General features: G+C 37.5%; 2 protein-coding genes across 4 annotated transcripts; one reads left to right on the top strand and one right to left on the bottom strand.

Moving 5' to 3' along the window:
* Window positions 1-1,106: 1,106 nt before the first annotated feature.
* skp2 (S-phase kinase-associated protein 2, E3 ubiquitin protein ligase) lies at window positions 1,107-8,323 on the top strand. Its single transcript, XM_046867231.1, has 10 exons — window positions 1,107-1,267; window positions 2,605-2,843; window positions 2,920-3,034; window positions 3,361-3,504; window positions 3,596-3,730; window positions 3,819-3,917; window positions 4,271-4,398; window positions 5,789-5,840; window positions 5,950-6,057; window positions 6,334-8,323. Exons 1-10 carry the CDS (start codon window positions 1,254-1,256, stop codon window positions 6,533-6,535), a joined length of 1,236 nt encoding a protein of 411 aa, XP_046723187.1. The 5' UTR covers window positions 1,107-1,253; the 3' UTR covers window positions 6,536-8,323.
* Window positions 8,324-11,733: 3,410 nt separating this feature from the next.
* Window positions 11,734-22,087, bottom strand: nadk2 (NAD kinase 2, mitochondrial). 3 transcript variants are annotated; one of them, XM_046867228.1, is made up of 12 exons: window positions 20,586-22,085; window positions 19,373-19,461; window positions 19,203-19,291; window positions 18,971-19,052; window positions 18,139-18,222; window positions 17,509-17,645; window positions 16,794-16,881; window positions 15,222-15,365; window positions 15,087-15,142; window positions 13,884-13,937; window positions 13,652-13,775; window positions 11,734-13,176 (listed from the first exon to the last, which is right to left on the bottom strand). In XM_046867228.1, exons 1-12 carry the CDS (start codon window positions 20,817-20,819, stop codon window positions 13,041-13,043), a joined length of 1,317 nt encoding a protein of 438 aa, XP_046723184.1. In that variant the 5' UTR covers window positions 20,820-22,085; the 3' UTR covers window positions 11,734-13,040. The 3 variants fall into 3 exon arrangements, with proteins under 3 accessions (XP_046723184.1, XP_046723185.1, XP_046723186.1); XM_046867229.1 differs by having other exon boundaries at window positions 15,222-15,317; window positions 20,586-22,084; XM_046867230.1 differs by lacking the exon at window positions 11,734-13,176 and adding an exon at window positions 13,427-13,551 and having other exon boundaries at window positions 20,586-22,087.
* Window positions 22,088-23,506: the final 1,419 nt, after the last annotated feature.

Here is a 23,506-nt window from a genome sequence, read left to right as displayed (position 1 = left end):
ACATAATCAGAGACTCCTCACATCCCAATCACAAACTGTTTAACCTCCTTCAATCCAGAAGGAGATACAGGAACATTCACACCAGAACCAGCACGATTAGGGCCAGCTTCTCTCCAACTACCATCACCACCCTGCTGAACTCTATAACACACTGCTAGGACACTGACGGCTTATTAATGCTTTAATGCATTTACTGCCAGTAATCATCATGTAGTTCTACTCCAACCTGTACATTCTGTAACATTTTTGTATAATTATAACTGTAAATCATTGTAAGTTCACAGCAAATCATAGATTATTTCCTTCTACTTCTTCTTCTTTCTGCTGCCACAGCGGATCATCCGTCTCCATACCCCCTGTCCTCTACATCTGCCTCTTTCAAACCAACTACCTGCATGTCTTCCCTCACCACATCCATAAACCTCCTCTTTGGTCTTCCTCTTTTCCTCCTTCCTGGTGGCTCCATCCTCAGCATTCTTCTACCGATATACCCCATGTCCCTCCTCTGCACATGTCCAAACCATCTCAGTCTAGCACCTTGTCTCCAAAACGTCCTACATGTGCGGTCCCTCTAATAAACTAGTTTCAAAACTTGTCCATCGTCGTTTCTTCCAATGAAAATCTCAGCATCTTCAGCTCTGCCACCTCCAGGTCCACCACCTGTTTTGTAGTCAAATCATAGATTATTTTCTATATATCTTTATAAAATCTGTATATACACACTATAACCCTTGTACAGTTGTACATAAAATTCCCTTCCCAACTTCTACCCATCTCAAAAATGTGTTCTTTTTGCACCACCCTGTACAATTAAAATACATTTTAAAAAATCTGAATTCAATTTAATGTATGTATACAACAAGCCTTTAACTTTTGAAAATAATATTTGCATATGAATAAATCAGAACACAAGCAGCCTGTATTCTATTTGTAAAATCAAACAAGAAAAATGTTGTCATTGTGTTGGTCCTAGTGTGCAACTGTTTTTAAAGAGCAGCAGTGTTTCCTCCTGGGCGGTAGGTGTCAGCATACTCATCATCGCCATACTACTTACTCCGCCGCCGAATCTTTGTGCGTCATTTCCGTTAACTCGGATTTGAGCCAATGGCGTTGTTAGGAGGCAGGCGGTCCCTGTGCAGGTTTAAATGCTCGCGCGAACTGAACTCAGTGTGTTTAGAGTAAAGAGAAGATCAGACCCGGGGATTTACTAATAAATCCATAATAAAGCTGCTGCTACTGTGTAAGAAGAAAAGATGTCCGCTGAGAGGTAATTACAGCTTCTGATTGGGGTACAGTTTTGTAATGTTATTAGTGAGTGGTTGAGACAGTCGTACTCATACCCACTGAGTTGGATCTTTAGTTTGGGCTTCCAATGAGACTCGGTTTGGTTTTGTATTTCATTTAACCATCATTTTTACATAATTAAATGTAGCTTCCATTAAATGATGGCAGGTTGAACAGTAAAACTTGAGCGATGAAACTTGTAAGATGTGAAACAGTAGCTCAGGTTTCTCCCTCCAAGCTTCTCCCGCGCCCCGGCCTTCACTCCCAGCCGTGTTACAGCCGCTAAAGATAATCAATAAGTGATAGAATCATTGTACACAACGGATCTAATAATATAAGAAAGAGTGGTGCAACTGATCAGGCTGATCGTGTGTTTCATTTTCCCCCCGATTTAAACTTCTACTTGGTGCGCTTGAGAAGGCGCGCGCTCACAGGGGGCAGTTATGGCGGGCAGCAGCATCAGAACGCGCGCGGTGTAACTTTAAAACTCGTGTACAAGTTTTATACAAATGCAATTTTGTGCATTTTACATTTGATGTCTGAATTATTTCTATTTTATACCCAAAGCTTTGTAGATGCTTGAACAGGACCTCCAGGTGAATGTGCACATTGCAGGGGGCTAGTGTCCTAAATGGTTCCTATTCCATAGAGCTCTGTGCATCATGTCGAGTGTTGCCTCCTTTTTTATTTTAACTTCTTTAATTAATCCAACAAAGGTGCATGAGAGCTTGAGTGGTGCATGAGTGGGGTTCAGAGCCACTAGTGAGCCTATGGGCTGCTTTTTTTTTTTTTTTTTTTGGTGGGTGTGTGGGGGGGAAGTTAATTTTATATTAAGTTTCTTAGTCTGATGGTTAATTGAATCCAGTGGGTTTAATCAAAACCACAATAGACTCCTCACCAGACCACTGAGCCGAATGCATCCTGCAGTGGGAAAGTTCAGAAATAAAGTGTTAGGATTGTTATAAATGGCCAAGATGTTCCCAATTGTACACATTGAAACTATCTAATGTGAACATCTGGGTAACCTCTGGAAGTGTTTCTTGAAATTAAGTTCACAATTTAAAAGCAAAAAAGTTGAAACACCCCAGATTTAGGAAGTAAAGAAAAACTCAGAGTTTTAAGCTGAGGCTCTTAAAGTAGATTTGGTGACCCCTGGAGGTCCCTAATTTAATTTTCTTTAGTTGCCGAGTTTGATCTCTCTAGCCATTACTTTTTGTAAAAAAAAAAAAATTTCTTTAGCTCTAATAATCGTGCAAAATGTCTGAAGGGTTTATTTATTCTGGTGTAATGTAAAGCTTCTGAATGCTCCCCTGTCCCCAGGCCTCTCCAGGAGCTGCCGTGCCTAAGTGAGAATCTCGATGGATCCCTGCTGTGCATGTCGCAGTCAAAAGCAAAGAAAAGACCATGTGTGTATGGAGAGGGACTGCAATCTGAAAACACTCCTCACGAGCTCATCCAGCACTGGTCTCCTCCTCGCAAACAGCCGCGACCCTGCGCCAAGGGCAAAGAGAACGGCTTTGTGCTCGCCAGACGCCCCAGGAGGAGCAGAGACGCAGCAGGTCCGTCTAATTTCACTGTGGACGTTTTGCGACACATTTTTACAACCAGGCCATATTGACGTTTGTTTATCCGCAGGTGTGTTGTGTTGGGACACGCTCCCAGACGAGCTGCTGTTGGGGATTTTCTCTCGTCTCTCACTACAAGACCTTCTTAGAACATCTCGCGTCTGCAAACGCTGGCATCGACTGGCGTGAGTTCTATCCTGATGGTTTTTCTGTCGGAGCTTTCTCCATTTCAGGATGTTGTTGTGAACAACAGTTTCTAAAAGCTGTAAAGCCTTCACTGGAGGAGTTGAGTGCAAAAGTTTGTGCAACCGCCCCTAAAATTACTTCAAGATGTGCATTTTATCTATTTCATAATGATCTATGGTAGGATATTTGTCTGAAAAGCTTAATATTGTTGTAGATGTTGATGCACTGAAAATACCACAGAAACCAAAGGGGTGATGGGGTTGACCAGTGGTTAGTTAGCAATGGGGTGACAAACAGATCTAATTTGAAACGTTTGTGTATACAGGTTTGATGAGTCACTCTGGCACAGCGCTGACTTGGTAGGAAAAGCACAGCTGAATGGTGAGCTGGGGCAGGTGCTCACAGCAGGAGTATCGAGGCTGCGCTGTCCACACTCCTGCATCGGCGACCCCTGCTTTAAGAACACACAGTGAGTCGTGTGTGTTGGGTCTTCTTTTTTGTGCATACCCTGAAGTTTGGTTGTTGATGTTTAATGGCATTAAACATCGAGTATGTTGCAGACCCCTGCGTATCCAGCATTTGGACCTGTCCAGCTGCACCGTGGAGACGTCTGTACTGGAGGACATTCTGTCACGTTGCAGACGGCTGCAGAATCTCAGCGTGGAGGGTCTTGTGCTCTCCGATCCCATCCTCCAGTGCGTGAACGTAAATTGATCGAGCAATTGTTTGCACAATGAATATCGAAACGAATCGAGCTCATTACATTTCGTTCTGTTTGTGCAGATCTTTGAGCAAGAACACAGAGCTGGTGAGGCTCAACCTGTGTGGCTGCACTGGTTTCTCAGCTGACTCTCTGACTGAGATGCTTCAATCCTGCAACAAGTAAGACAAGCAGCGAAGGGGTTCAGGGGATGGGACTATAGGCAATCTGACATGCAAATTTTTTTGCTATAATTTTAATGAAATTCGCTGATACAAATAAAATAGTTTGTGTTCTGGTTAGCTATGCCAGATAAGCCAGTTCACTGAATGGGAAAGAATTGAAATGTAAAAGATGATTCTGGAATTGATTTTTTTTTTTTAAACTTTATGCAATCTGAATTCATAAACTTGGTTTTGTAAAAAACTGCTGGTAATTAATTCTATTGTTGAACCCACACCTGGTGTTTTGGATAAAAGTATCAATACTTCATGTATTTGTTGGTCTGATAATGTAATTTGTCAACATGTTCCAGGGTTGAGGAGCTGAACGTGTCATGGTGTAACTTCAGCAGCGAACACGTTCAGGCTGTCGTTAACAGCGTCCCCTCCACAATCACGCAGCTCAACATCAGCGGCTACAGACAAAACCTCACCATGGAGGGTAGGAATCTCGGCTACATGAGCGAAAACTCATTATATATTCACAAATTCATCTCAGCTTAGTAAGCGAGTATTCTGCCGATTATTCCATTGATTTAAAAATAAATATACTAGAGAACATAAAACGGGTCTCTTTTTAAAAAGAACAAGTATTTTGTTTATTTTTTTAGAAAAAGGTACATTTTATTGCTGCAATTGCACAAGAATATCTGGACACTAAATCAATTTAATTCATTAATCCATATAATTGCTGTATTGCATCAAAATGCAAATACAAATGTATAAATTAAAATATATTTAAATTAATTCCAGTTATTTTTATTTTTAAAAGGTAAACAAATTTTATGGTGTTTTCTTTGCTTTAGTTTGAAATGATCCAAAAATGATCCCGTTTTCACCGCATGAAAAAAAAATTTAATAAACAAAGTTTGCCTACTACAGACTTTTTAAAATTTTTTTTCTTCATTTTTTCCTCATTTCTGGTGCAACCATGTTGTTGGCCTAAAGTTTGAAGCTGTTGGTGTATAAACAAGGCTCCTCTGCTTCATCTGTCTTGTTCCGTCTCCTCCAGAGTTAAATGTTAGAGTTCTCTCCAGGGATCAGAGACTTGGTTTGACACCATGTGATTCTATTGATTGTAGCCCATTTCATTTTTAATGCGTAAAGCCGTCTGGTGTTACAGAGGTGGGTGACGCTGAGCAATTGGCTAGAAAGAAGTCAAAATTGCGAGAAATAAGTCTGAATTCGGCAAACTTAAAATGATTTGTATTTTTTATGAATCTTCTCCGTGCTGTTTTCTCTCCGTTTCTCCATTTTTTTTCATTCTGCCACATCTGTGTTTTACATGTCCAGAGCGCTCCAGAGTTTAGCGGGTTGTGCGCCAGTAATAATGGTTCGTGGGGAAACGCAGTGCTCGTGTGTAGTTAAATGGACTACACAAAGTATAATTATTTGCCTCAATATTAATTTAAATGACTCGAATCGTTTCAGCCCTAGTTTAGTGTTCGCTGAAATGAGGACAAACACAGGCATGCCATAAGAATGCAAATTTTATGATTAATTTGTCTGTATAGCTCAATCATATAGTGTGTGTGTGTGTGTGTGTGTGTGTGTATATATAAAACTAGAGAATAATGTATGCGGGAGTGTGGGCGAGCACCGGTTCGCAAGTGGCACACGCTGCTACGTTTGTCTGTCGCGCAAAACTTTCAATATTCGTACAATTCTGTTGCATCGTAATCGAACCATTGTAACTCGGGGACCATCCAACTGGCATTTAAAGAAACTTGGCACATTCTGATTTAAAAAGTACTTATTAAAATTAGCGTCGTTTCTGTATCAAAGACATTATTGAATTTCACCCTCGCTTTAACGGCCATTTTCTTTTTTAGATGTAAAGGCTCTGGTGGAAAGATGTCCAAACCTCACGCATTTGGACTTAAGGTAAGGGGGGAATGGGTTTAATGGGTTTTCAGTGCAGTGAGATCACTTTTTTTTTTTTTTTTTTTTGTAAACAGGCATGTAGTAAAAGCTACTCCACTGTTTCCCACAGTGACAGCGTTCTTGTGACCGTAGACAGCTTCCCCTTCTTGCAGCAACTCTCCTCACTGAGCCATTTAGCGCTGAGCCGCTGCTACCAGATTCACCCAGCAGCCCTCATGTAAGTCACACTCACACATCTATCTATCTATCTATCTATCTATCTATCTATCTATCTATAGATCTATCTATAGATCTATAGATCTATATAATATTTCATTGTTTTAATTTATTTCCGAATGTTATCATTCAACACTTTCAGCCAAAGCGTGAATTTTAAAATAAATAAATATAGCATATTTTATTGTTAGACTGTCTATTCTGCCTTTTTCTATTTATTTTTAAAGAGATGTGCACTGTTAAATTATTCACTGTTATTCTGTGTTTTGATTTATAGAGAATTTGAGAAGTATGAGACTCTGCAGAACCTGGAGGTATTTGGTCTGATACAGGACAACTCGCTGCCCATCCTGAGTAAAGGGTTGCCACGGATACAGATCAACACTCAGCCGTTCTCGACAGTGGCTCGTCCCACTGCGGCCGCACGGAAAGACCGCACGCTGTGGGGAATGCACTGTCGACTTGTGTATAAACCTTAACCGGGGTGACTTTTTTTTTTTAAATAGGATGTTTTTAAATAAGAAATAGTTTTAAGTGATAACCTTGTGAAGTCACCGCTGTCATGGCAATATCAAATAGCATGTTGTTGAAACCTTCCTCGTATTGATTGTGTACAGATTGTACATGTGTATCATCACTTTTGCACATTCAACTGATTTCCAGCTCGTCGCTGTGAGGATAGAAACCGGTTTATCACATGCTTTTTTTTGTTACCACTAGTGATAAGTGCAGCTTCAGCAGGGTAAAGGACCTCCACTGCCGTGTTGTGTTTCCAAGTGACCTTTCCAAGTGTGTGGTTTTTTTCTAAAAAAAAAAAGCAAATATTGAACTTTGACAATTTTAGACCTTTTCAAACCATCAACCTAACTGTGACTTCTAGGTGCTTTAACATGTTCTTATAATGTTTTATGTTAGTTTTAGACTAGATGTGTTTATCATGTTTGTTTGTTCCAGATCCTCATTTGAATAAAGTAGAGAACGACAGGGATGCACCCGTACGATACAGAAATCAGAATTATGATTACTGATCCAGACTAAAAAGAATCGCTGTGCTGAGTGGCACTGTAGTCTATACTGGTTATATCCCATAATTACAAGTTTGGTGGTTCAAACCCTGACCATGCTGTGTCCTTTTCAAAAATCTGTTCCCGTCATTTTATCAGGCAATAATGTTTATACCATAGAGCTGTTATTCACAGTTCTGATTGGTGAGGTGTTTTTTTTTTTTTTTAATAAAAGACAGGAGTGCTGGCTGTAACTTGAATGTGATCGAATTGCACAAATTTCTGCGAAATAAAATGGAAAAAAAGCTGCTAGAACGAACTTGTTTTGCAGACATTTATAATTGAAAAAAAAAATCGATGATCAAGGGATAAAATGTGACACTTCTTTTTATTTTGGGGGGGGTGTACATATTTCTAAAATGCTGTGGTACAAGTGGAATGGATTTTTTGTGGTTTTGTTTTTAGAAAATAAACTAAAGTACAGCAGCTACTGATTATTCTCCTGTGTATGTGATCACTTATAAAATGAACAATTCTGATCATAACCCAGTTCAAAATTGCATTTTTACATTTTATTATGTACAGTGGATTAGAGGGGGAACTATGTCCAAAGTTTCAATCTTGATCTGTATCGGATTTGTGCATCCCTGTTTCATGTTATATACACTGAATATAGTTTTTTGTTTTATGCATGCAAGAGTGTCTACTACAAATACGTACTGTTCCGTTCACATGAACCAACTGGATAAGAAAAAGAAAGGTTACCAATTAGGGGGCTATTACGTAGCCATGCTGACAATCACAGGTCTGGTCCCTGATCCTCAGCGCATGTCTTGACTAATCTGAAACACTGCTGTTACAACAAAGAGAAATTATATGTTAATACTATTGATTAGGTATGTTCTTTTTACCCCTTAAAGTTGTTCATTCAGGAAACCAGTTGACATACACAGACATTCCACTGTCTTAATGAAATATTCATTGTGAATAGCTTCAAAATAAGTCTCGAGTCTGCAAAGCACATCTACCAAATATTTCCTGGTTTATCTTTAATCTGTTTAAAAATTTGTAGCAGGTTTTTTTTTTGAGCAATTCATAAATCAGAAGTTTTTGTGACCAAAATTCCTGGTGTATTGAAATCCATTGGTGTTTTCCACTAATTATGAACACAAGGAAACTTGAATCATTTCTCTATTGAGATATTTATGGATATTTACGTTTGTTTGGATGTTCACCAATTTTAAATAAATGTTTGGTGCTTTAGTTTTGCTCTCTTTTTTTACACAAAAAAAATGACTACACTGCATCACTGAGAGTCCTTACGGTTACAGATTTAATAGGAAAAGAGCTTCTACGTAGTGTCTGAGTTTACTATGTGGTGAAGAAATGTTGAATCTGAGTTCCAATAATTCCCCAGGCAGCATGTGCATATGAATATATAAAGGTGCATCTTAATAAATTAGAATCTCATTAACAAGTTGATTTATTTTATTATTTCAATACAAAAAGTGAAAATTGTATATTATATAGATTCATTACAAACACACTGATATATTCCAAGTGTTTATTTTCAATGTTGATGATTTTGGCTCACAATAAAAAAAAAAAAACACGAATTCATAAGACCAATCAAAAATAACTTTTTTGTGAATTGTTGGCTTTCTGGAAAGTATGTTAATTTACTGTATATGTACTCAATACTTGGTTGGGGTTCCTTTTGCTTTAATTACTGCCTCAATTCAGTGTGGCACTCAAATCAGTCTGAAGCACTGCTGAGGTGGTATGGAAGCCCAGGTTTTCTTTGACAGTGGCCTTCAGCTCATTTGTATTTTTTGGTCTCGTTTCTCATTTTCCTCTTGACAATACCCTATAGATCCTCTATGGGGTCCAGGTCTGGTGAGTTTGCTGGACAGTCAAGCATACCAACACCATGCTCATTTAACCAACATTTGCTGCTTGCTGGCAGTGTGGGCAGGTGCCAAATCCTGCTGGAAAATGAAATCAGCACCTCTATAAAGCTGGTCAGCAGAGGGAAGCATCAAGTGCTCTAAAACTTCCTGGTAGACGGCTGTGCTGACCTTGGACTTAATAAAACACAGTGGACCAACACCAGCAGATGATATGACTCCCCAAACCACTACTGACTGTGCAAACTTTACACTGGACCTCAAGCAACGTGGATTCAGTGCCTCTCCTCTCTTCTTCCAGACTCTGGGACCTTGATTTCCAAATAAAACGCAAAATTCTATTTTTTTTTTTCATCTGAAAAGACGACTTTGGCCCCATGAGCAACAGTCCAGTCCTTTTTGTCCTTTGCCCAGGTAAGACACCTCTGACGTTGTCTCTGGTTCAGGAGTCACGACACAAGCAATGCGTCAGTTGTAGCCCATGGATACGTTTGTGTGTGGAGACCCTTTAAGCACTGACTCCAGCTGCAGTTCACTCTTTGTGAATCTCCCAAGAATTTTTTTAATAGGCTTCGTTTCACCTTTTTCTAATTTTATTCCTTCCATTCAACTTGGATACAGCACTCTGTGAACAGCAGCTTCTTTAGCGATGACCTTTTTCGTCTTACCCTCCATGTGCAGGGGGTCAATGATCATCTTTTGGACAACTGTCAAGTCAGCAGTCTTCCCCAATGATTGTGTTTCCTGAACCAGACTGAGACACCATTTAAAGGCTAAACTTTAAAAGTTTTTGTTATTAGCTGTGAGTAATCATCGAAAATGAAAGTAATAAACACTAGAAATATATCCATCTGTGTGATGAATCTATATAATATATACGATTTTTACTTATTGTATTGAATTACTAAAATAAATAAACTTTTTAATGATATTCTAATTTAATAAGATGCACCTGTGTGTGTGTGTATATATATATATATATGTATATATATATATATATATATATATATATATATATATATATATATATATATATATATATATATATATACTGTATATATACTGTGTATATATATATATATATATATATATATATATATATATATATATATATATATATATATATATATATATACACACACACACACACACAGTGGGGCAAAAAGTATTTAGTCAGCCACCAATTGTGCAAGTTCTCCCACTTATAAAGATGAGAGAGGCCTGTAATTGATCAGAGGTACACTTCAACTATGAGAGACAAAATGAGAAAAAAAATCCCAAAAATCACATTGTCTGATTTTTAAAGAATTTATTTGCAAATTATGGTGGAAAATAAGTATTTGGTCAATGACAAAAGTTCATCTCAATACTTTGTTATATACCGTTTGTTGGCAATGACAGAGATCAAACATTTTCTGTAAGTATCCACAAGGTTTTTACACACTGTTGCTGGTAGTTTGGCCAGTCCTCCATGCAGAGCTTCTCTAGAGCAGTGATGTTTTGGGGCTGTCGCTTGGCAACACGGATTTTCAACTCCCTCCAAAGATTTTCTATGGGGTTGAGATCTGGAGACTGGCTGAGCCACTCCAGGACCTTGAAATGCTTCTTACGAAGCCACTCTTTCGTTGCCCGGGTGGTGTGTTTGGGATTATTGTCATGCTGAAAGACCCAGCCACGTTTCATCTTCAATGCCCTTGCTGATGGAAGGAGGTTTTCAATCAAAATCTAACGATACATGTCCCCATTCATGCTTTCCTTTACACGGATCAGTCGTCCTGGTCCCTTTGCAGAAAAACAGCCCCAAAGCATGATGTTTCCACCCCCATGCTTCACAGTAGGAATGGTGTTCTTTGGATGCAACTCAGCATTCTTTCTCCTCCAAACATGACAAGTTGAGTTTGTACCAAAAAATATGACATTCTCCCAATCCTCTTCTGGATCATCCAAATGCTCTCTAGCAAACTTCAGACAGGCCCAGACATGTACTGGCTTAAGCAGGGGGACACGTCTGGCACTGCAGGATTTGGGTCCCTGGCAGCGTAGTGTGTTACTGATGGTAACCTTTGTTACTTTGGGCTCAGCTCTCTGCAGGTCATTCACTAAGTCCCCCTTGTGTGGTTCTGGGATTTTTTGCTCACCGTTCTTGTGATCATTTTGACCCCACGGGGTGAGATCTTACGTGGAGCCCCAGTTCGAGGGAGATTTTCAGTGGTCTTGTATGGCTTCCATTTCCTAATAATTGCTCCCACAGTTGATTTCCTGCACACCAAGCTGCTTACCTATTGCAGATTCAGTCTTCCCAGCCTGGTGCAGGTCTACAATTTTGTTTCTGGTGTCCTTTGACAGCTCTTTGGTCTTGGCCATAGTGGAGTTTGGAGTCTGACTGTTTGAGGTTGTGAACAGGTGTCTTTTATATTTATAGTAGTTACAAGTCTGTGAGAGCCAGAAATCTTACTTTTTTTTGTGTAGGTGACCAAATACTTATTTTCCACCATAATTTGCAAATAAATGCTTCAAAAATCAGACAATGTGATTTTCTGGATTTTTTTTTTCTCATTTTGTCTCATAGTTGAAGTGTACCTATGATGAAAATTATAGGCCTCTCTCATCTTTTTAAGCAGGAGAACTTGAACAATGGGTGGCTGACTAGATACTTGTTTGTTTGTGTTTGTGTGTGTGTGTGTGTGTGTGTGTGTGTGTAGACCTGCTAGGTCCTATGTAATTTGGTCACAAAACATTGCAGTTTGGGCTTTATGGCCTCTCAAATCAGAACATAAAACTAGTTTTTATTTTCATTAATAAAGAATCCAGCCACACATTTAGACATTTCACTTCTGTCCTTTATGCAGAACCCAACTTGGCACATCCCTTTCCAAATAGGACATTTTAGTGCAGTAATTCAATTAAATGCTTTGATCTGTTAATACCATGGGCTTCATATAATACTATATTTCTTACCACTTAGTGGTGTAATAAACTGATTTAAAGCTGTTTGTATTATTTTAGTACTTTAAGCTATTCACAGTTGTATTTGCGGGTCTCACTTGAAGGGCTTCATCATTTCCACTAAATAAGTTACACAATTCCTGTTGTTTTTTTTTTTTTAAATCAAGTTCCAAACAAACTACATTTACTTTGAAACATTAACCTGATCTGGAAGACTGAAAACTAGGGGTGGATGTTATGATGGTACATCAGTATTGCAATAAAATACTTTTTGACAATAGCGCATTATCAGTGCGAACACTGATCTGTTGAAAAAGTCAACTAGATCCGTCAGCACTGGGATATGACAGGACCCAAAAACTTTGAGGACGCAGATGGTTTTAACAGTCACGCCAATGATACTAGATGTGGAGCTTGTAGAACAAAAAAGGCCATGCTTGTTAACACAGGAGTGCATCAGACCCAGTGGAGTGCTCAAATGTGAACGTTTACTACATTCATTTATATTCAGTAAATACCTCTCGTGGTCACTTTAGTTTACATTCATTTTTTGTTTCTATTTTATAAAAGTCTTTAGAAAAATATTGTGGGCAAATGAAAAATTAGTTGACTGGGTATTGAAATAGTTACTGCTTTGATATTGGAAGAGATATCATTATTGAATAATTGCAAACTTAGCACCATAATCAAACACCCCTGGATACATAAAGCTGCATAAATCCTGATTGTATTTATATTTGCATGGCAGTGATTCAAATGTGCAAACAAAATGTATCTATCTGTGGAGAGATTTCTTCTTAATAGTTGAGAATGATGGCAACAAATGCATGGCATTCTGTCTGGCTAAAAACCCTTTAGATATTTCTTGCCGAAATACTATATTAAGGTCCATTAGGGGTTAGGGTTAGGTTAGGGTTACAGCCAGCAGGAATTCATTAACAACAAAGACTCTTATCCTGATGGTGAAATCATAAAAGTACAAGCTCATTCTACTTCATGATCTGTAACAGATGTGCCTTCACGTTGTGATGGTAAACCTTTTGTTTTTTTCTTCTTTTGGACCTTAAGTCAGTATAATACCCAGTGCACCTTGATGACAGTTCCAGTATTAAACCGTGTTCATGAGTTCAGTCAAGAAGAACTGTTTTCAGCAGGTCCTCCTCATGTAAGCTGATAGTGGCAATAGCACCATCGTTGAACTCGAAGGATGTTCCTCCGTCCACAACCATGCAGGCGTCCCAGCACCTCGAGCGTACACACACCCTTAAAGCAATGCAATTAAGGATTAAACATGAACGACTTCAAAAGCTTTTAGCTAATAAGAAAAGTTATATGAATGCATTCATGCTAATGTTATTGTTTCTATAGTAGTATGGTACACACTATATAAACTAGATTATTATTTATATGATGATTAACAGTTATTTGCAAAGAGTCTCCAGTGTCAGCATTTTGTAATGTTCAATTAGTCTACTGTATTTTTCTTCGAAAGAGAAATAAAATGAGAGCCCGGTGAGGGAATGACTTTTTATGATGTTAGTGATTAAGAGAACAAAAATCTCATACATCACACATTATTTACATAAATGGATAAAAAAAAAATAATAATGTTGGGTACACTAGCTGAACAGCATGATTCTATGACACAACAAGAAAATGGCACATTACATATAATCCTGTATGAAAAAAATATAAGCCCCACCCCCAAAAGTCACACTGTACAAAACCCAATACTCACCTTTTTGCAAATCCTCTTTGGCGGCTGTTGGAAAACACTCTGTTGACGATGGGCTCTCGGACGCTAAAGAAAACTCGGTTATCCTCTGGACTGAATATAAGAGCCTCATTGTACGCATCAGTCACTAAACACAACCCAAAACATGACAGTCATTAGCTACTGAAACTACATTATGCTGAAATATCCATGAAGAGAAAAAAAAATAGGGCAGAGGAAGTTAAGTTGCACTCACCACTTCTGATTACTTCCTCGTTTAGGGGGATACTTAAACCAGTTTTGCCTTTGCCTATGAAACACATTTGACATAGCAACTGTTGAGTATTCATTTTTATTAGCTCAGGGAGGTTAAATGGTAAATGTACCCCACAGGGCCTGCTATCATTTCTCTATGGCCAGGTTTCTGCTCCAACATCTTGTTTAGATCACTGGATTTTACAGAGAAAACTAAAGGTCTGTGGTAGTTTCACATTCAGATGAACAGCTTAGTGGAACCCAAAAGAAAAGCAAGATGGTTGTAAATAATTGTAAATATGTTCTTATTGTTATGTATTTGTATTGTATTGTTATATTGTTATTTAAACGCCTAATAACAGCAGTTAATTTTAGGTCTATAGTGCTTAACTAAAGGAAAGATAAGGCACTGATTAATGTAGACACGTTTTACATGTAATCTAATAGGCAATGTAAATGAAAAATAACAGCTTGTCTACTTCTCGGGGAATCACCGTGTTGCGACATCCCACTAATCAAGTAACACAAGCAGATCCTGTTTTTACTTTTGATTTTCTGGCTCAAAAGCTATAATCAGGGCAAATAACCTCCATCAAAGTTAGTCCAATTTTAGTTCCTTTTTACTGACAGTCTAATAAATCTAATAAAGTCTAACTAATCTAATAAATAAGAGGGTTAGTTAACTGATACTAGTAAAGAATGGTTAGTGTGTTCTGTGAGAGCAGTCAAAACAACAATATTTCAGGACACTATAGCTAGCTAGCTACCTTCCTTCCTTCCCTTCTTCCCTTTCTTCCTTTCTTTCGGCTTCTCCCGTTAGGGGTCGCCACAGCAGATCCTCCGCATGTTTGATTTGGCATGTGTTTTTACGCTGGATGCCCTCACTAACGCAACCCTCCCCATTTATCCAGGCTTGGGACTGGCACTGGCTGGGGTTGGTTCCCTGACTGGTGTAGATAATCAGTAATAATGCTGTTTAGATGTAGTTAACATTAACTTCGGCGCAAAGCTTTAAAAGGAAACGTAGATACCAAAATTACAGTTGGTAAAAAAACAAAAACTTCTACATTAGATTTATTATTGAATTTATTCATGTCAGCATTAGCTGAAACTAAATAAACACCAAAATATAAAATAAAACAGTCAAGCTGGACCAACTAAAAAAAACAAAACAATGTTCGTAAAAGTTTTATTCTGCCCTTACCTATTTGAAGGACGTCTTCTACAGTCTGTTTCACAAGTTTATTAATATTATAAGACCTGCACATAAAAATTAAATGAGTCACCAGAGTATTTTACACTAATAATTGAAAATCTGTAGGAAGGTGCTCTCATATACCAGGCTTTGGATCCGGTTCCAGTGCAAATGCTAAGTCCTGAGCTCTTCTGCTTCTCCCAAGGTCCATCATCAATGGAAATCTCATAGTAGGAAGCCCTATGGAGCGAGAGGGTAAGATGGGGTTTGAAGGATTTATACTTCACCCTGTGGCAGATAGAGATCCACAAAAAAGGGGAAATTGGCAAGGACAGATGGAGTGAGTAGGAAGATGGTTTGAGACACAACATGCTTAATGGCTTGGGAGAAAACAGTTGTAATGGTGAGAAAAAAAAAATCCACCCTGTATCACTTTTATATTAATCTTTACAAATAATATATGATCAATACTAGAATTTACATAATACAAGAGTTTTTGTAAATATGAACCTACAGTAGTGCATTGGGTTGTAGTCCTTGCTTCCTCTAAATATAAATAGAACTATGTAGCCATGCTTTAGCCTCTATATGCCCAGAACAACTCATTACACTAATTCTGCATTGGAATTTTCAAAAACAATTACGTTTTTTTCTTTTTTTTCTTTTGAAAAGTGAAACCTAACCATTATTTAATACCTCAGCTATTATATAGTTTGAGACAGCTGACATTATGGTGCTTTTATACCTTTTTTTAATGTGTTTCTATAATGTATGAAACATATTATTGTGGTATAGCCAGTATTTGAAGCGGATCCCAGGAAAGAGGATCATGAAGGGACTATAGGTGAATGGCATGTTCCTTCAAAAATAAATATTGGTGAATAGGCTCCACCACCATTATTTTATTTAACCAAAGTTGATTGAATTTGAAGATTTTGGTGGCAGATGAGGGAATAATTAGAAAAAAAATGATGGTCGTTACACAGAGGGCAGAAGAGGATATATAAAGATGTGAATAGACTTGTTTTTGACTGCTTTTATGAAGCTGCATGGCTTGAGTTCTGCTGAAAAAAGTAGTTTTTTTTTTTCCACCATAGCCAGGGATCCTAAACTTAGTTTGTTCTTTAAATGGCATTTTAACTTTGTTATTGAATTTGTTACTTTTGATAATAATGGGCCACGACAACTTCAGCACTGCACACAGCGACTAAATCCTCCCTGGAGCAACAATAACCAACCAACCAACCAACCAACCAACCAACTATCCATCACAATCTCTATGCACATCACAAAAACATGATTTTGCCTAAAGTTTGTGGACACTTGTCAATCACACCAACCATGTTGCTACAAAAACGAATCACACAATTGTCTATGAGAACTTTGCAATAAACAAAAACACTAAAGTACACACTAGACCTTTTTAGCCAATACCAGTACCAGCCACAATAATGCTCTTGTGGCTGAACAAACACAATCACCATATCCATGTACTGTAAGTGGAAAGGCTTCCCAAAAGAGTGGAGCATATTTTGGAGGTAAATAGGGCCATATTAGTGCCCATAGTTTTGCAATGGAATGTTCGACAACACATCTGGGTATGATAGACAGGTGTTCACATACAAATAAATAAAGTTCACATCATTCATCATTCTATTTCAGGTATTTTAGTGTGAAGTCTCCTTTAAATTTTGGCGATATGGTTCGTTCATTTACCTCGAGGAGAGGGATTCTCCGATGAAGATTTCATTGAGTCCTCGGACGGGAAGAAGGTACGGTAATGTGTAGGTTTCATGTGTTTTTTCTGTCAACAAAACAACAGCAGCAGCTTTTAGCACAATAAAGCTCATGTTTCTGTTGTTCTTTTTTCTCTCAATTCTTTAGAAAACACTGAATTCAGAGTCAATGCCTATGAAAGAAACTGCCTAATGTTGGCTTTCACAAAATGTTTGGGCAGAAACAATATTAGGGGGTTAACTAAAATAAGAAATGTAAGTTATTTTCAAGTATTGAAGTCATACTTAAAAAATAAAAAATAATAATAATAATAATAATTACTTCATTGTTAATATGTTTAAAAAGAATTGCACTGGAGCCGGAGTCACACTGTTTAAAAAGCTGTGTAGTCTACTCCACTTCAAAATTGTTAGAATTTTATTATTTCTTTTCTGTATCTCTGGTTCTCAGAAAAAAAAGGTATCAAAGTCTATACATTGAATAATAAGTTACTCTAAGCGTTTGGGTTCCGTTTCCAAAAAGCATCAAGACCAATCTTCAGCAGAGACAACTTTTAACATTCTAAATAGTTTGTGTATCTACTTAAAGAAACCATATTACCTTATTAAAACAATTTTCTTGAGTTAAGAATGATTCCATAAATAATAAATGTAAGAAGAATAAGACGAAAATCGTTTGCATTAGGAGGCCTTACTGTGCTGGGAGTCGTTGGTAAATCGGTGTGCTTTGGTGTGTTGCTCTAAACTGAGCTGCTGCTCATGCAGATCCACAGGAGTGGGGTTGATCCCTGTGCCCTCCAAGTGAATGCGGATCCGCTGACGCCACTGCCACCTGGGCGAGACAGACAAACAGTAAGACAGACATGGATAATTTTGTATCCCAGATTATACTTTACTTATATATTATGTTTGGTACTTTGAAAATAGGAGATCAAAGCTCCTCCATGTTTTATGCATGTGGTCATTAATGATTCATATGTGTGTGCAATCATAATGAAGCTGAAAGCAATTTTCCTTATGTACAACTACTATTGACTTTGTCATCTTTAGGTGACCTGCGGGGCTAAAAATGTAACAAATATATTGTTGCTATCTGTCTGTATCAGTATAAATATATCAAACATCCAGGAAAAATAAGTAATAATCACAAGAAAAATATATATATATATATATATATATATATATATATATATATATATATATATATATATATATATATATAGCCAAAATTCTATTTAGCAAACAGATTAAAGACTTAACAATACATATAATAATAATAATAATAATAATAATAATAATAATAATAATAATAATAATAAACCAACCTGAAATCACCCCGTCTCAGTTTTTGTAATGCTTCAGAAAATGTGTGTGTATAGCGAACAGGTAAGCACAGATGGCCCTCAGACCTTCATTTGTAAAAAGGAAACATGACATTTTAAAATACTTTTAATAATAATCAAACTGAATGCAAGCAATTTCTACAAATTAAGTTTAAGAAAAATGTTCAATAGTACAATGCTCAAATGTTTGTTTAAGCTCATTTGATCACTTTAAATCGTACAACTGAAGCAAGAAAGCAATCTCAAAATGAACACATTACTTATTGAATTAAGACTAAATTAATACTACATAAAGGAGAAAGAGACGAAAGAGTGCATCATATGGACGGAAGTTTTTTTACACCAGAACATAAGACTTGTGTGCTTTTTTTGTACATCACATTTCACACATAGTCCCCATTTGCATAATAATCTCTACTCTTCTGAAAAGATGTTCTATTTTTCCTATCCAGTTACTGATGTAGGGTGAGGAGGTCTGGGAAACAGCCAGCATACAGATTTATCCCAAAGTTGTTCAAGAAGGTTGAGGTCATAACCCGTATAGCGGTCCACTGAATCACTCCAACCCATGTGAGCTTCATCCTCAGCATTCTTTTACAGATACACCTCATGTCTCACCATCTCACTCTAGCCTCCCACCTGCACTGTCCCTCTAATAAACTTATTTCTAATCCTGTCCGTCATAACTCCCCAAAAAATTTTTATCATCTTCAACTCAGCCACCATCATCTCTGCCTCCTGTCTTTCTATCATCTAATCCATACAACATTTCAGGTCTCACTACAGTCCTATATGTGTAAATCTATTTTTTTACCTTTCGGGATCAGTGTTGACTCCTATTACAGGTTTGTTCTTATCAAACACTTTACTAGCAACCAGCAGCATGGTGCCATCACCTAAAGTGGTGAAAGAGAAAATGAAAGGAGGTCTGGAGGTAAAAAGGCTGATGTAAGGGTGAAACGACTGCATGAGTGTCACTGTGCCACAGCAGCATGTTTGTTTCATTTTTTCCCCCGTTTGCTTTACCAGCACATAAACCAACTTACCTCCAGCAGACACAATAGCATCTGCCCATCTGACTGTGTCTTCATCATACTCTCCTCTTTTAACCACACGAACTTCCATGCCTTGTTTTCTACAAATAAAACAGACCTGTTCATTAGACAATATTCGCCAAATCACCACCAATAATATCTCCACAATATCTATCACTTACTGCAGATTGTCCACGATGTGTTCGACATTGTGCGTGTGGATGTTGTGCCGTTCCAGAAGACCACTGTAGCTGGATCCCTTCAGGGCTAGCTGGAGGTACAATGCACAGAATTAAAAAGAAAGTACAGAAAGAAACATGCAATAATGTGATGACCAGTAGTAAGGTATGGTGAAACAGAGGTTTTTTTAGTGTGCGTTTTGCTTCAGGCTGATTTTAACGTAAAGAGGGAACATGCAAAAACTGTCCAAACTTCCAAAAGATAAGACCAAACATTTTTTATCTATTTTTTATACCAGAGAGGAGTCTAACGAGAATAGGAATCTGTGGAAAGTGCAAGTATTTATCATCACACTTGTTTCAGGAGACATTACTTGGCTCAGTGATATTATTCTGGGCGTGAGAAAAACTGTTGCTGCAGCTTTTGCAACTTTTATTGGAGAAACATTTTTATTTACTTAATAACAATGCCTGGCTTTCGACAAAGATCACGTAGTGCAATGAACCAGTGTAACAAAACACAGTTGTTTGTCAGTCTGTTCTCACCAGTGAAAGGTACACAGTGATTGTGAACATATAAGTCTAATCAATTCAGTTTATAATCTGATTTGGACCGTCTAAACATCTGCGAACTGGAATTGAGTCTTCAAGTCAAGTCAAGAAGTTTTTATTGTCATTTCAACCATATATAGCTGAGGCAAACTACAAAACAGTGCCACCAGTAAACCTGTTGTATATTGCAAACTGTGGTGTGTAAGAGACGTAAAGTGAACAGTAACAAAAAATGTATACAAAATGTTGTGCAAAAGAGCAATAGCAGCAATCTGGAAAAGATGTGCAAAAATTGCATGTAAACAGTTTATGGTAATGAAGTGATGTAATGTGAGTGGTACTGAAGACATGGATGTGTGAAGTGAGTACGAGTGTGTGTTGAGTCCGGGTTGTACAGATCAGCCACACGGTTGTCTGTGTGTGTGTGTGTGTGTGTGTGTGTGTGTGTGTGTGTGTGTGTGTGTGTGTGTGTGAGAGAGAAAGAGAGTGTTCATTTTAAATGCAATTTATTGCGAATAATCCAAATTAAAAATGTTAGAGCTTTAGTTCTGAGCGCCATGCAAAAGAGAAACGTTTCAAATAAGTTTCTTATGAAGTATGGATACTCTGGAAATTTTTGTCGTAATTATTAATGATAATATAATACACTTAAGACATTGCTTACCATCTGTTTCAGCTCCTCTTCTGACAATCCAGGACAGAGATACCTCTGCTGCTCAAATTCATATCGTGTGGTTTTAGTCACCACTGCGACTTTTGAAGGGTTGAAACCACTGCCAGCTTGGGAAGCCCCTTTACACACACTGGTCTGATGGAAATACAGGCGACCGCTCCCACTGATAACAAACAAGACTGGATTTCGACAGCAGAGAAATGTCCTTAAAGTATGGAGTGTCATTCTAGAGATAAAAGGGTTGCAATTCTAGTGGTTCAGTCCAGATGTGTCATAAACGGTCATAAAAAAAAATGGGGGGCTGTAGAGGTCCTGAGAAGATAGTGGGTGCAACTAGACCACAGTAAACAAAAACTCTCCGGGATGAAAATAGCATTAATCGGTCATGGTGTGAAAACCTTTTCGATGTTTTGATGCAAGATGATTTCTTGTGTCTAGTTGCTGTAGGAGTTGTTACATACAGGAACCTTGTCTCTTCGGATTATTCCAAATGCCAGAATGATCCGAGCCTTTATATTACTTTATTTTATTCTCCTTCGAAAATAATATAATATAACCCTGTCCCTGTGCATTAAAGTGTTCAAAGCCCGCAACGTTATTCAATCATTCAATGCTTGAAGCTTTTCAGGATCCTGATGTTGACAGACTGAATAATGCAGCAGGAGTTGTGAAATATCCAAAACCCAGCCAAAACTAGACAAAGTTCACGTGGGTGGTGAAAAACCCCAACTTATTTTAATACGCACTATCATACAAAATAACTAATTTTATTTAGCCGTGAAACACGCTATATTTGTATATATAGATAAGCAGCTTAAAGGCAGGTTAAACCGCTATTAAAAGCAGACAGCTGCCCACCTGTCAGTCGGGCTAATTTGTTAGCTTGCCAACCAACTAGCAAAAAGCTCGCCCAGTTCTACAGGAACACGACCGTGTTAGCGGAGTAGCCTTTAAATCAGGAATAATTCAAGGTGCTCCATGATATTAATAGAAAAGATACAAAAAATAACAAAATAAACTCGCCACACAGAGTGCTGTTTTCAGTGACAGAAAAGTTCTCGCTAGTTCGCTCGGAAGTAGTTACCACAGCAGAGGTCACACACTATGCACCTGTCAGCTACGCTAAACTACACAGCTAGCAGTCCTTACGGAAATGTTTTAATAGATAACTGTTAGCTTGGTCTTAATCCAGAGACTAGTTTACCATTCAAACCCCACAAACTACTGAACCACAGTCAAAACAGCATGCAAATAAACGGAGGAAAGTCGCAGCAGTGGGCGGGTTTCGACCCAGCCTCCTCACTGCTAACCACCTAGCAAACCCGCTTCTGCGTTATGACATGCTCCTTCACAAATCCTGCTACTATCAATTAAGCTATTTATGATCCCGTCCCAGTGAGCCGAATCACTTCAGTAGAGTTTACACTTCTGTTCAGTGCGAGTTATAATTAAAACCCCCCACTAAAGTTACTTCCGATATCAACACACGACGCCATCTTTAAAGCACGCGCGTTGCACGTCACAAAGAGGGCGCGTGCTACACCTCTGCACGTACGCGTCCTTGGCTGTAGAGCTGAAGCGGTCTGATATGATCACGGTACCAGAACCAAATCTAAAACATCACGGTTTCACGGTATTACTGAAACATAAAAAACAACAACAAGCTGGCTATAATTATAAGAAAGATTTATTTCGCGGCATAACTTTATGCCTATACAACAATATTTTTGTATTTGTTTTGTTTATGATTAACAAATCAATAATATAATATTAATATAATACTAAGAATAAATATTGTATATTTGTATAAATGTATATACAAAACACACAATATGTTATGCAATTTAATACAAATGCAATACAAACTTATTGCTGTATGGGCCTAAAGTTACACAGTGACTTCATATTCAATATATTTATTTTGTAATTTTTGCATTTCTACTACACCACATGAAAAAACCATATCGTTTTCTAACCACTTTGAATGATTACATTGCTTGTGTTCAGTGAGAACCTGGAGCAAGATCACAATTGTAAATGTATGTTTCTCTGCTAGAGTGTGTGTGGAGAAAGTGTACTCTCATTGTGCACCTGTAACAATAGAATTTATTTTATAAAAAAATCATTTTGTATATTTTTTCTCAATTATAGAAACATGAACTTCATGCATCATAACAAAAACCCAAAGGATAGAAGGAAATAAGCAAAAGGTCCAATCCTCATTTTCTTTGCTTATTTAGAGAGGTAGTTTTGAGAATACATATACATATATATATATATATATATATATATATATATATATATATATATATATATATATATATACAGTGGAACCCGGTTATCTCGCCCTCGGTTATCTCGACAACCCTATTAAGTCGACGTTTTTAAAGTGGAACCGCCAAATTCTCGCTTTTCCTAAGCATTTTTTATCGGTTATGTCGAAAGTGTTTGTATTTATTATGCTATCTTTATATGGTTAGAAAAGCAAACAGTAATGAACTACATGTACTCTTTTTCGCAGTGATTGAGTACCTCGTTCACTTTAATGCTGCTTTTCTTGAGTAGCATTTTTCTTGTGTAGTACAGTAATCCCCCTACGTTCCAAAACCGCCCGCAATGAACAAAAAAACGCGATAAATGGACACCACCCCAAAAATGCTTTTTTTATTGTTTAAATTATCCTCCCACACACTTTAAACACACACAGAAAACATTTAGAAGAATATAGTGATGAATTTTGTGTAAATTCGTAGAAATACAGTACACTGTATCACATTTAGTACATGTACTGTACAGTATTAACATTTTACTTCATTTTATAATTAATAATTATAATTAATAATACTTTTATTAATACATTTCATTGTTTTAACATTAAACTCAATAAAAACAATTCCCTATAAGTTGTTTGG

Source organism: Silurus meridionalis, chromosome 15, assembly GCF_014805685.1.
Source record: "Silurus meridionalis isolate SWU-2019-XX chromosome 15, ASM1480568v1, whole genome shotgun sequence".
NCBI lineage: Eukaryota > Metazoa > Chordata > Actinopteri > Siluriformes > Siluridae > Silurus > Silurus meridionalis.
This window is presented reverse-complemented; position numbering and strand designations above follow the sequence as displayed.

Excerpts from the sequence above, each read along its gene's own strand:
- nadk2 (XM_046867228.1), bottom strand. The coding sequence starts at position 20,819 with ATGACACTCCATACTTTAAGGACATTTCTCTGCTGTCGAAATCCAGTC. Across the intron at positions 19,292-19,372 it reads CACATCGTGGACAATCTGCA|AAAACAAGGCATGGAAGTTC; the intron begins GTAAGTGATAGA and ends TTTTATTTGTAG. Across the intron at positions 17,646-18,138 it reads CTGAGACGGGGTGATTTCAG|GTGGCAGTGGCGTCAGCGGA; the intron begins GTTGGTTTATTA and ends TGTCTCGCCCAG.
- skp2 (XM_046867231.1), top strand. Across the intron at positions 2,844-2,919 it reads GAGGAGCAGAGACGCAGCAG|GTGTGTTGTGTTGGGACACG; the intron begins GTCCGTCTAATT and ends GTTTATCCGCAG. Across the intron at positions 3,918-4,270 it reads ATGCTTCAATCCTGCAACAA|GGTTGAGGAGCTGAACGTGT; the intron begins GTAAGACAAGCA and ends AACATGTTCCAG.